This window comes from Chenopodium album, chromosome 27 (assembly GCF_948465745.1).
Source record: "Chenopodium album chromosome 27, dcCheAlbu1.1, whole genome shotgun sequence".
Taxonomy (NCBI): Eukaryota; Viridiplantae; Streptophyta; class Magnoliopsida; order Caryophyllales; family Amaranthaceae; genus Chenopodium; species Chenopodium album.
In genome coordinates, this window is record NC_137860.1 from 11,200,644 (window position 1) to 11,213,602 (window position 12,959).

Genomic DNA, 12,959 nt, shown 5'->3' on the forward strand with positions numbered 1-12,959 from the left:
CGGCGGTCTTCCTATGGTTATAAAATCTTCTCAAGAAAGTCGTAGTTATTTGGTCCCAAGTTGTGAGAGAATTAGGGGGCACCTCCTTCTCTAGCCATTCTAGACCTCTCCCAATTAAAGAAAATGGAAACATCTTGAGGCGGATATACTCTTGAGTCACTCCGTTGGGTTTGATCGTGTCACAATACTTCTCAAATTCTTTCAAATGCTCATGAGGGCTCTCAAATTTTCCACCCGAGAATTGTTTCCTCTCTATTAAAGCAATCAAATTGGGCTTGATTTTGAAATTGTTGGCTTGAGTGGTAGGGGTTAGGATCCCACTTTGGGCTCTAAAGGCTTCGGGATCCCCAAGACGACTCAAAGGTATATTCTCTCCCATTTTAGAACCTTCTTCACTTTCGGACTTCAAGATTGAAAAGGGGTTGATTTCCGGACTTGATGGTGAATTAGGGCTATCTAAGTCTTCACTTGAGGGTGAAGATGGTGGAGTATCTTCCAATTCTCTTACTCCTTCTTTCGTTGGGGTGTGAGAATTTCTACTCCTCGCTCTCGCTTCTCTTCGAAGTAAGGACAAAGATCTCTCTAGCTCCAGATCGATGGGAATCAATGACCTTGAGCGGGTTCGTCCTCTGTTCATACAACAAAGCTAAGGAGAACGTAAGCACTAACTAGTAACAAGTAGTAGCAAATACTAACAAACAAGAAATGAGATAGTCTTAAATAAAGTAATGAAAAAGCAATGGAAGCCGTCTCCACGGCAACGGCGCCAATTTGACAAGGTAATAAACGTGTCGTCAATTGTCTATCCCTAGATCAAATATAATTTATACAACCTAAACAAACCTAATACGAGTATAAGGCAAGCATAGGGGTCGAACCACAAGGAGACATGCATAAAAACCACATTCACTACTTAAGACTTAAGCTACCTCGGGACAAGAGGTGTGAATAACTAAGAGATTAAACTAAAGATTAAGAATGATTAAAAATCAATATAACTAAACACCAAGGGAAGTGGGTAGATGTAGTTGCCATTTGATTATGCAATAACACGGAAGCAAAGCAATGGTAAACTAAGCATGCAAGAATATCGAAATAAAGCTCAATTTAACCGCCTTCCGGGGTTAATCGATTTCTCCTAACATAGTCTCTATGTTTCCACACTAGAACCATATATTAGAAGGTGCAATCAATGAACTATCGATAACAATGAACCTTAACTAAGTCAACTTCCGTTTCTTGTTAGCAAAGATTCACCTTTAATCAACTAACAATGTGCACTTGCAAGAAGATTAAAGAATGTCAAACATACAAAGACTTTAATCACCATTAACATAACCCAAACATCATAAGCATGAATCAATTAACAGCTACACCATCCCCACACCCTTGGCTAGGTGACTACTCACAAATCATATTGAACACAATATCAATCATCAAATCAATAAGCATCAACATGATCAATAAGTAAAGAAGGAAAATCAAAATAAGCAAACAAAACTAAATACAAAAGTAAAGAAAGAGAGTAAGAAATTGCTCATTAATTGAAGATGAATATTTACAAAGATTTAATCAAGCTCCTTCTTCAATATCCAAGTTCATCAATGAAAATCCACACTTTCTCTCTCTACTAATGAAGTTTCTCACTCTAGATTAGGGGTAAAATGTACATGTTAATCTCATTACAAACCTAGGGGTCTTTATAAGCCCCTCACATTACTCTAAAGAAAGATTAAAATGCACGGAACTACCCACGAGAGCGGCCGCTCCATCGAGGGTGAGCGGACGCTCTAAAGGGTATTAATCAAAACAGCCGCCTTACTGGAGCGGGCGCTCCAGGTGTGGAGCGGGCGCTCCTCTCTGGTGGAGCGGACGCTCCATAAGTCTGGAAAACAGGGGATCAGATGAGAAAATGGAGCGGGCGCTCCTCTCTGGTGAGCAGCCGCTCCTCTCGAACGCTGCGGACTCTTCATCAAATCCATGCTCCTCTCTTCCGCTATTCCAATGCACTCAAAAAGGTTGACTAAGCCTCGAGCAGAATCACACGAGCACTCCATTCAACCTACTCAAACACTCATACACAAACATAAGTATAGAAAAGAGGGAAAGCGACAAAGCAAGGCCAAAAACAAAGGAAAAGGAGGGGAAAACACAAAAAGGAACAAGGCAAAGCAAACTAAAACAAAGTGCTTGAAAAGGCTCAAACAAGTGCCAAGTAAAGGGAAAAATCCTTAAAGAAAAGGATAAAAGAGTGGTATAAATACCACTCATCATCTGGTTAGTAATTGCTTTGTCTGTATTGTTTTTATGATCTGTTCATCTAACTAGAAATATTTGATTCATAGACTGTAGATATTTGAATGATTTTTTATGTAAAAAAAGTATTATTATGTTTCATCGTGCTTCTATTTTATGTCTATTCTAAATATTTAGCTTTTTATTATGCATTTGAAGCACGATTATGATGACTTTTGAGTTGTTTTATAGCCTCTTTTCAATAAATATATATTTTTTTTAATTGTATTTGGTTCCGTATGTATTGCAATTTTTTAGGTAAAAGTCAACATTCTTTGATCTTTTTCTCTTTTGTTAATTGTATCTCTAGCTCAGGTGGCCTCTCACACTATTAGCTATGTTCTTAACATGGATATGTGGCCAAACATTCATTGTCGAAAGAAATACCTTTAAGAAGCATAAGGTGTAGTCATTGATTGGTTGTACCACGCTACAGGATACATGTAATTTATTTTACCACTTTACAGAATACATGTCAGTTTTATGTATTTACAAGAAATGGAAGTTCTAGAACCCTCTATTGTTATTTATTGTTGTTCTGTTTTTGTTCTTGTTTGATATTGCTGTTGGTATTGTTTTATGTTGCTGCTTCATGCATTGAGGTTTTGTTGCAAACTTGCTACTGCCTTTCTTTGTAAACTGTGTTGCTGCCCCGGCTATATTCATGGTTGTGTTTGTGTCCTATCTTGTGTGTTTTGGTGGTTGTGATTGTGTCCTATCTTGTGTTACTAGAGTTGAACCCTACTTTTATTATGAATTTATAAGTTACCTATAAAGCTCTAGGATACTACTTTGACAAAGCTAAGCTCACCTATGGCCCAACCTCACTTGCCTGTTGGACCTTTTTTAGTCCCATCTTGTTATATACTTTGACTTGAATTAATAAAAGAAATACTATTTGTGTACTAATTATAATAACTTACTATAGGACTGTAGGATTCGAGTTTAATAAGTCAAACCAGTCAACGGTAAGCAAGGAAGGAACTTCGATTGCTTGAAAAGTATTTTGAGTCCGTTAAAGAAGTAATTGGATGCAAAGGCATGTTTGTTATAATATAGTTGTGACTTGTTTGTGACTTTTCATATTTAATAAGATTTCAGAAGGGCTTGTGATCAAAATATGTATTTATAAAAGTTTGCTTGTTATAATTGTGAGTCTTCAGTATATTTGTATCTTGCATGATGTTACGAATTTTTTTAGCAATCGTATGCAATCTTAATGTCTTCTCCCTCTTACAGATTGAAGGTCGGAAGATTGTTTGTCATCTTTTCCTGACAGAAATGCAGTACATCAATACAAGAATTCGAGAAAAGCAGTAATATTGCTAGGAAGGCTGCGTGCCTGCATCATTTCCTATGTATGATGATGAGAAAGAGAGTGGCAATCTATACCTGATGTAATTATCTGCTAATATTCTGCTGTAATTTTTTGTTAGTTTGATATTTTCCTGATGTTGATTTAACAATTTTTCTGTACTCTTACATGCAGAAGTACATTGTTGTCGATAATTTTAGCTGTATTTCTGTTTGAGATAGCTAGTCCAACAAAAGGTTGAGACTGTAGGAGTTTATAGGTACTACGCAGCGGAAATAACATATATGAATCATATTCAATGAAGTACCTAATCCCAAGAATCGCATGCATAACACACAAGACACATAATCATACCTTTGAAGCGTGAATTCCACGAAGCTATTCGACAGGCAAATCAGGGAGAAAATAGAGCCCCAAGTGTTGCTCCTCTACTTAGTCCACGAGATTCGAACGAGCCGTCCACCAATACTAGATTGGTCGAGTGATTGAGGAAAACCGCGATCACCACCTTTTTGGACAACCGACCACCGCACGAACCACCACCACCACGAGACACCACCGGCGCCGGGAGGAGGAGAGAGCCGTGAGAGAGGGAGTATGAGAGGGGGTTGGTTTCGTGTTTGCTAATTAGGGTTTGATCTAATTGATCAGTAAATTCCTCACATGCAAACCTAGGCACCTAGTCTATTTATAATCTCATTATAATTAGACTAGGGCTTGAAGCCCAATAGCCTCTCAAAGCCCCTACATGGCCGGCCACCTAGAGTGATGAGGCCCATGATGGGCCTCGTCCTCTAATGCTCGATCTAGCCCCTTTGTGTGACTTTATAAGATCCGTCCAATTGGGCTTTGGCCTATTTTACTAGTCCAAAGATCGTAAGTACCTCTAGCTATTTGTACTGAGTAATGCATTTGTACGCGGCCACGTATTTTCTGAATTCTCCCTCTTCAAGCGGCCATGACACATTTCCTAATTTAATAGGTAGACTCTATCCAATCTTGTGGCAACAAGCCTCCCACTCAACTTCTGAAATAACCGGGAAACATCCTTTATAATCTCCAGTTACGGGTAGACGTTTGAATGTACCACAGTTATAACATCCATTGAACGAAATCAATGTTCCACTCATGTCAAAGGAATCCACTAATATATACGGAAGCTCTATACTTGAACTTCTAAAGTAGGTCAATAGTTCGATCATACATCATTCATGCATATCCAAGTGATTGACCGAGCATCACTATGCCCCTATAGCCCATGAAACTACGCTATCCAATCAATCTTACATGCTAGTTCATTCATTGAAATCATTTATGTCCACTTTAATGATTTCGAACTAGGAACTTAAATAATATATGAATTTTGTTCACTTGTGGGGTTTCAATCAAAAGGTCATTAACCTAGTGAGCCCATCAATTCATAATTATTTTGGACATTTTATTTAATTTCAAAACCATAATTAAATAAGAGAAATAACAATTTCTATTTTAAACATAATTCTGCAAATTGATGTATTTTCTTATGTAATATGTTTTCACAAACATACACAACTTAAATTACATAATTTGCTTCAATCCAAGACTTTAATATGACTTTCATACCTTTGTCTATGGAAGGGGTTTAGTGATTTCTCACTTATAATAAAACTTTGCAGAACGTGCCCTCCCGCTGGTCAATGATCTCATAACTGAGGCGATATCTCATATCCATTTGTTTGGATTTGTGATATGACCCTGGCTCCTTTGTTCTTGGGCAAAGGTGACCCTTTAGTCATATGACATTTTAATCCGAACATTCTCTAAATCTATCCGACTATAGCTAAATATACATATTCTGACATTGAGCATGCAATAGTGCTCTGTTTTGAACTCTTCAAGCTCACTGTACTTCTCCATACTAACAAAACTGTGCATCTAGATCAACTTCTAGTATCATCTTGCTTGTTTGGAAAAACTTGCATTCGTAAAACTTTTGACAACTTGTTTACCTTTAACACCATAAACTAGAAAAATTCCTTTAGCGCTTCTCAAGTACTCAAGGATTTGTTCTTGGTATTTTCATATGTAACAACTTGCTTTGTACATTTCATGGTACATGTAATGGTCCCTTTTGCAAAAGCATTAGGTTCACTGCCTTTACAACTCAACTCAACTAGCTTTTAAGGCACTGAGTTTTACTGAGTGTAAAACCATGAGACATGGGAAAAAAAAAATCCTCTCTTAGAATCTTGCATCTTGAACTTGTCAATAACCTTATCAACATAAGTCTCTTGATTAGGTCCAGTCATCCTTCAAAATTCACTTTGTGGATTTTGATTCCCAATATGTACTCAACATCTCCTAAGTCTCCCATATAGAAACAATCTTTCTAACCATTGCTTGACTTATTCAACCATTGATATATCATTTCATATGAAATGTATGTCAACTTCATACTAGACTAAGAAGACCAATTGCTCCCACTAAACTTCTTGTCTCTACAAGATTCCTTTTCATTCTTCCAGGATAATCAAACTGTTTGACTTCCTAATGAATGTTCCAACTCCCTGATACTTCACTAGTAGAAAAATACAAAAGGGCACCGCTCAATGGCCACCGGTTTTCGAAAACCGGTGGCCTAAAAAGTGGGCGGGATTATATATATTTAAATTGCCACCGATTCAAACTGAACCGGTGGCATAAATGGTAAAGACCACCGGTTTTGAACCGGTGGTTTTGTTAAAAAAAAAAAACCGCGCCTCATTATAATGATAGCTTAGCCTTATCTCTCTTCTCGTACTCTCTAACTCTCTCCTTTGTTTTCTTTCTCTTGCTTCTTGATTTCTCCGTCTCCTCTCTCTTCTCTCTGCTCAAACCCTCCTTTCTCTCTCTTCACTTGCCTCCTCTTGCTCCATCTACCGCCGCCACTCTACTCTTTCTTTCTTTCACTTCTCTCTTGGCAGCGATGGTGAATGTTACTCTACTCTTTCTTTCTTTGAGGATTTGAGGATGACGGCGGTGGTGAATTTCAGGATTTGAGGATGACAGCGGTGGTGAATGTTGTTGCCGCCATCGTAATTGCCAGATCTTTGCAGATGTGGTGGAATTCTTCACGAAGGTATGTGCTCTTCGATTTAAGATCTAGGGTTTCTGATTTTTATTTACTTTTTTTGTAATTAATGATGAACAATTGAAATGAATAGGGCGTTTGATTGAATTAGTTGGGGTTATGTTGTGATGAGGTTGATGAACATGTTGTTCTCTTCACGGCGCCAAGGTGATTATGGTGACGGTGGTCGCGATCCGCCAGCCCACTCCATCTCTCTATCTCTTCTCGAGTCCTCTGCTTAAATCCGAGAATAAGGTACTTGTATTTGTAAATTTTTCGATTGTTTTCGATTTCTTTTTGTTTTTTTTTTATGCTGAATTGTGTTTTTAGGGTTAGGATCTGGTTCAGATCGGGCTTGAATTAATTGAAATTCTGATTTTTTTTTGGTTTGAATTGATTTGGAATTGATTAGGTTGTTGTGTTAATGTGTGACAGACATGTTTCGATTTTTTATGGCATTTTTCTGGGTGTTTTTTGAGTGTTTAATGGGTTTTTTTGGGATATTTACAGCTGATAATATGAATTTTGATTTTGATTTCGATTTCATTGAGTTATAAGGTTATATTTTGGATTTTGTGATGTGGTTGATGTGTTTGGGTTTGAGTTTGTATGTGATGTTTGATTTTGAGTTCGATTTTATCCCTCTTGTTAGCTAATAATAGTTTGAGTCTGTTATCATTGATCTAATTTACACTGTAAGCTCCTTTTTCTACGAATTACACTGATTTTATTTAATAATTTACTTATTTTTTTCTGGTTGTTATGTTGTATATCATGCCTAGAAGTAGTGTGTATGTATATATATACATATACATATACATATACATATACATATATATATACATATACATATACATATATATATAAATATATATATACATATATATATATAGCTTTGGTACCATTAATAATTGTTGCGTTTTGTGGTGGTTTTTAAGTATTAATTGTACTATAATGTTCACGAATTTGCTGCTCTAATTGCTGTAGTTGTTCAGTGGGTTTACAGCCTCATTTGATCTTTATTTAGTTTGTTTTTGTGCCTAATATGGTATAGCATATTGTTAGATATATCTCTAAGTTAAATTATCATGTTTTGGGTAAGTTTCGATATGATTATGAGCCTAAACCTAAGCAAAAGTGCTGCTGTCAGGTTAATTAGTGAACTATGTGAATTGAATGGTTTTAACTGATTTATTTCATAATTTTTATGCCTAATCTTGTGCCTATCATGACCTATTATGTTTTTAGAGTATGTATGTTAATGGGTTAAGGTTGATTATGGATTTAAGGTTGGTTGTAAGCAATTTTGTTATGCAATATGCTGCTGTAATCTTACTAGGGGCTGCTATTTTTAAGAATAGAAGATGCTTAATTATGCCTTTAAAGGCTTTAATAATTGGCGGTGACTAATTTTTAAGAGAATAGATGTAAGGCATGAAAAGAATGATTTCTTGGTCAAATAACTTAGCCAGCTAGTGTGTTCATGTGAAATCATAATTTATTAGATGTATAATAGATATCTCTTCTTCTTCTTCTTTTTTTCTTTACTTTGGGATGTCTGAAATGATAATTGACATTTTAGTATCTTGGTACTCACTTTAATTTGAACTTAAGAGGAGGTCAATGCCTTCATTTGAGAGCTAGGCATGTGAAGGGACACAAAAAGAGATTAGGAAAGGTAGGCGAGTGATTGTGAATCGAAATTGTGTTTGTTTTTATTAAATCAGGTGTGCTTTATTAAGAGAAGTTATTTTCTCATTTTGAGCTCCTTATACTCAGCTGAAACTTTTTAGTCACCCATTTTAATTGAAAAAGTTATTTTGCATCTGGTATCTCAGGTTTTGAAGTCTTGACTTTTCCTTGCAATCAATTTCTCAAGCAAGAACCTGGGACAAGTGAAGATGCTGCAAATTTTGCTTGTACCAGATTTAGTGCTGAATATCCCATTTTTCAGAAGGTAAGTTCGTATTTTTTTTGCTGGAATTTTGATTTTTATGGAATGTATACTTGTCCTCATTGAGCATTCCTTAGTTTATAATTAATTTTGTGCAGATTGGTATTGATGTATGTGTGGCCTGTTGTATGCTAAGTAATAATATACCTTTAACACATGTCTGTTATGGATTTATTTTGAAGTATTCTTTTCTTTTTTTTTTGCCTCTATTTGTGGTCTTTTTAATCCGACTGAGATACATGGACTTGTAGTTCTCCCTTTGTTGCATTCATCCTTATATTTTTTCATTTTCTATGATTGTTTTCTTGTGAATGATGCATTGAATACTAGAACTATAAGTGACATTAGATGTAGGTGGCCTGGCAAGGCTACAGCTACGGCTGCCCTGTAGAGGCTGCTGCTGCAGGGTGCCATGGCAAGGCTGCAGCTGCTGCTGCCCTGCCGAGGCTCCTGCTGCAGGTGGCCTAGCAAGGCTGCAGCTGCTGCTGCCCTGCCGAGGCTGCTGCTGCAGGTGGCCTAGCAAGGCTACAACTGCTGCTGCCCTGCCGAGGCTGCTGCTGCAGGTGGCCTAGCAAGGCTGCAGCTGCTGCTGCCCTGCCGAGGCTGCTGCTGCAGGTGGCCTAGCAAGGCTGCAGCTGCTGCTGCCCTGCCGAGGCTGCTGCTGCAGGTGGCCTAGCAAGGCTGCAGCTACTGCTGCCCTGCCGAGGCTGCTGCTGCAGGTGGCCTAGCAAGGCTGCAGCTCCAGAATCGTATTGAGTGTTTAGTGGGTTTTTGGGGGTATTTTTAGCTGATAATATGAGTTTTGATTTCGATTTCGTTGAGTAATAGGGTTATGATTTTGGATTTTGTGATGTGGTTGCTGTGTTTGTGTTTGGGTTTGAGTTTGTATGTGATGTTTTATTTTGAGTTCGATTTTGTCAGAGAAGTTGCTTACGGAATTTCTCTAATGTTTGTTTCTTTGTATTCCCCCTATCTGTATGAGAATTCTCCTGTAATGGACTTGATTGATGATGTTATTTTTAGGGGGTGCGGGGTTGAATATTGAATACTCCGTAGCATGTCTTTGTGTTGTTTTTTTTTTTTTTTTTTTGTTTTTTTTACAGGAAGTAGGAACAAATTTTATTAAGTCAAGCCTATAATGTCCTGCAGTACAGCATCAGAAACACACACAAGTACCTCTTCCATCCATACTCTCATACCCTCATACAATTTGCTAGCATTAGCGAGTCTGTGTGCTACCCCATTCCCCATTCTCCCCACCTGAAGTACATCAAAAAATACACAAGAATTTGCAAGGAAAAGAATATCCTTGACTATTAAGCCAAAATTCGAACACTGTTGTTTACAGCAGTAAAAGAAGAAAAGATAAAGGGGGTATAAAACTTGGCTGAAATTGTTAACTAGTCTTGGACATATTTGCACTACTTGGAATGGTGAACTAGCTAAGAAAGGGTGAAATGATCTGAAATACTCATATTGTAAACTTGTAAGTTGCATAAAAAAAATAAGCTAAGTAATTAAAAGTGAAATAAGGTAGTTGCTATATTTCCTAATTAGTATTGGATTGTTAATTTAGTTGAAACACAATTATGAAGTACAATTGTTTGTTGAAATTGGCCTAAAATGTTTGTGCAATTGGGTCACATTGTCGATTATAACTTGTACTTCGTATATATTTTAGCTTCTTGAAAAATTTTGTAAAAAAAAATAAAAAATTCTTAAAATTTAATCATTTGACATTCGGATTTCTCGTGATCGGAGGTGTGATAATTTTCTTGTTTTGTTGATCAGTTAATTAATTAATTTAATTTATTTGTTCGTCTTTCGCTATTAAATTAATGGGTGATACAGGACTGGGGAATCCCGTGGTTTCGCCTTTGTTCGATACAAGTATGCAGATGAAGCTCAGAAGGCTATGGATAGGCTTGATGGTATTGCTAGTACTTACTTTGTATATTAGAATTGTGATATAATTTGATAATTGGGGGGTAATGTTGTTGATTTTATCTATGTTTTTCGTGTAGGGAGGGTTGTGGATGGTAGAGAAATAGCTGTCCAATTCGCAAGATATGGTCCAAATGCAGAGAAAATGTAAGTGTTACTGATTTTTTTTTTATTTTTTTTAATGTATCTCGAATTGCTATGTTGTTTAGGTGTTCATGGTGTATTATATCGTAGTTTCTGGCTTATTTTACTAGTTGTTTGTAATTTTTGTACTCAAATCAAATGTGTGAAGCAGTAGTTATCTGTAATCAACAGGTTTATTCATATTATAGTATAGCTTATATTTGGGTTTGGGTGTTTCCAAGCTGATAATAAAATGAAGCTAGGTTAATGTTTTTTTTTTATAGAAATTCTTTGAATGGCTTGTGTTTGAAGGCTGTAATGTGTTTTGTGTAGCATAAACATGTTTTATGCTGGAGTAGTGAAACTTTTGGGGTTATTTGGATCAACAGGGGCATCCAGCTGTCCGGCTGGAACTTGATCTTGTGGGCCCAGAAGATCAGCTTACTGAGATGTCACTAGAAGACGAGATAGAGCAGCGGCTGCTGCTGCTGCAACTTCTGCCTCTGCCTCACAAGGCTGCTGTTGTTCTGCTATGCTACTGTTTTTTTTTTTAAGTTTTTTTGGACCAAAATTGTAATGTTACAGCCTTTTTTAATGAAAATATGTAAGTATATATATGTTAGTGTTTACATATCAATTTATGTGGAAAAAATGCAAAAAAAAAAAAAAATTTATTTTTTATTTTTTTGGGCCATTTTTGCCACCGGTTTTGAACAGAATCGGTGCCAAAAACCCCTTTAAAAAAAGCGGGAATGGGTTTTTGCCACCGGTTAACCGGTGGCCATAATAAATATTGCCACCGGTTAACCGGTGGCAATAATCATTTTTGCCACCGGTTTTGAACCGGTGGCCTTTCTTGGGGTTATTTCCACCACCCAAATGACCACCGGTTCAAAACGGTGGCTTAAGGGGGTTTTGAACCGGTGGCTAAGTGGTTTTTTCGCCTAGTGCTTGCTTCAATCCATAAATGAATTTCTGAATTTTGCAAAACTTTCTAGGAATTTCTGGATTTCATTGTCATCCATCAAGAACATTTCATGAAGGTGATTTTGATTTCCATAACTAGAAATAATCCAAATAGGCTTACAAAACTAATAGGTTTGATCCTATTTGTAAGGCTATCATGGACTAGCACATCTTTACAGACATGGAGTCCATTCTGGATTTCTTGGCTTTAAGCCACTTCCTGAGTTGGCACTTGTCCAAAGCTTGCTTGTAGCCATGTATTCTAACCATTCTAATAAGAAAATTTTAGATTCCACCTTATACTAGAATTCCAACAAACTGTTTGTTTTAATCCTAAGTAACCTACGATAGGTATGAGCGACAATAGAATTATCCTCTTCAACCCTTTGAAGTCTTTCATTCTTGTAGGACGATAGAAGTCTCGCTACTTGAATTAGCTTGCTTCGACACATGTTTTATCAAATTAGCTGATTTCATGCGCATTCGTCTCTAATGTAGTGTTATCCACATCCCTTTGTTGCTCGTCTCGAATCTCATCGAGATCTAACTTTACTCCCACTTGGCTTTGTAGGAAGATATTTCTTTCTATAAAGACACTATCGCAAGCAACAAACATTTTGTTTCTACGCGATTGTAGGAATAATACCTCTGATTTAGGGTTTATTATGTCATCTTTGTAAACATTTTACATAGATTTCATACTCCCTCAATCCTGTTTAGAAAAGATTACTTTGGAACATTTCCAATCCATAACTCTTATGACATCTTTATACTGCTTTGGTTAAGTTTCTGTTTAGTATATTCGCAATTGTTGTTGTTGTAATGCATATCCTCAAAACGATATTTGTAAATCATTAAATCTTGGATCGAACCATGGCAAGCAAAGTTTGATTCCTGCTTTATACATACATTTTAATTGTAATGTTCCTGGATTGTGAACAAATTTAACAATTCCTTTAGATGATCATTTGTTTTGAGTTAAATATTTATCACAACAATCATATTGTGGTGCTAAATTGTTTATCTCATACCTGATTTTACATTTCATTTTGGAATTTTGAACATTTCAATGATTCCAGCTTTATTTCATTATGTAATTATCGTTATATTTACTTAAATCGTTAATAAGAGCAATGAATAGTTAAATCCTTTTGCTAAATCTTGAATTTATGGTACACTCACATCATATGTTAGTGTTCCAAAAAGTCATTTTAGCTCTTTTATCCTTTCACCTAAAAGGTAACTTGGTCATTATACCTTATCAAGCATGACTT

At 36.5% G+C, this 12,959-nt stretch overlaps 1 protein-coding gene across 2 annotated transcripts; it reads left to right on the top strand.

Moving 5' to 3' along the window:
* The first annotated feature begins 6,406 nt into the window (after positions 1-6,406).
* Positions 6,407-11,350, top strand: LOC145620907 (serine/arginine-rich splicing factor SC35-like). Of its 2 annotated transcripts, none has more exons than XM_081675638.1 (6): positions 6,407-6,707; positions 6,793-6,953; positions 8,537-8,655; positions 10,504-10,583; positions 10,677-10,743; positions 11,053-11,350. In XM_081675638.1, the coding sequence occupies exons 3-6, from the start codon at positions 8,600-8,602 to the stop codon at positions 11,135-11,137; spliced, it is 288 nt and encodes a 95-aa protein (XP_081531764.1). In that variant the 5' UTR covers positions 6,407-6,707; positions 6,793-6,953; positions 8,537-8,599; the 3' UTR covers positions 11,138-11,350. The 2 variants fall into 2 exon arrangements, with proteins under 2 accessions (XP_081531764.1, XP_081531765.1); XM_081675639.1 differs by having other exon boundaries at positions 11,109-11,350.
* Positions 11,351-12,959: the final 1,609 nt, after the last annotated feature.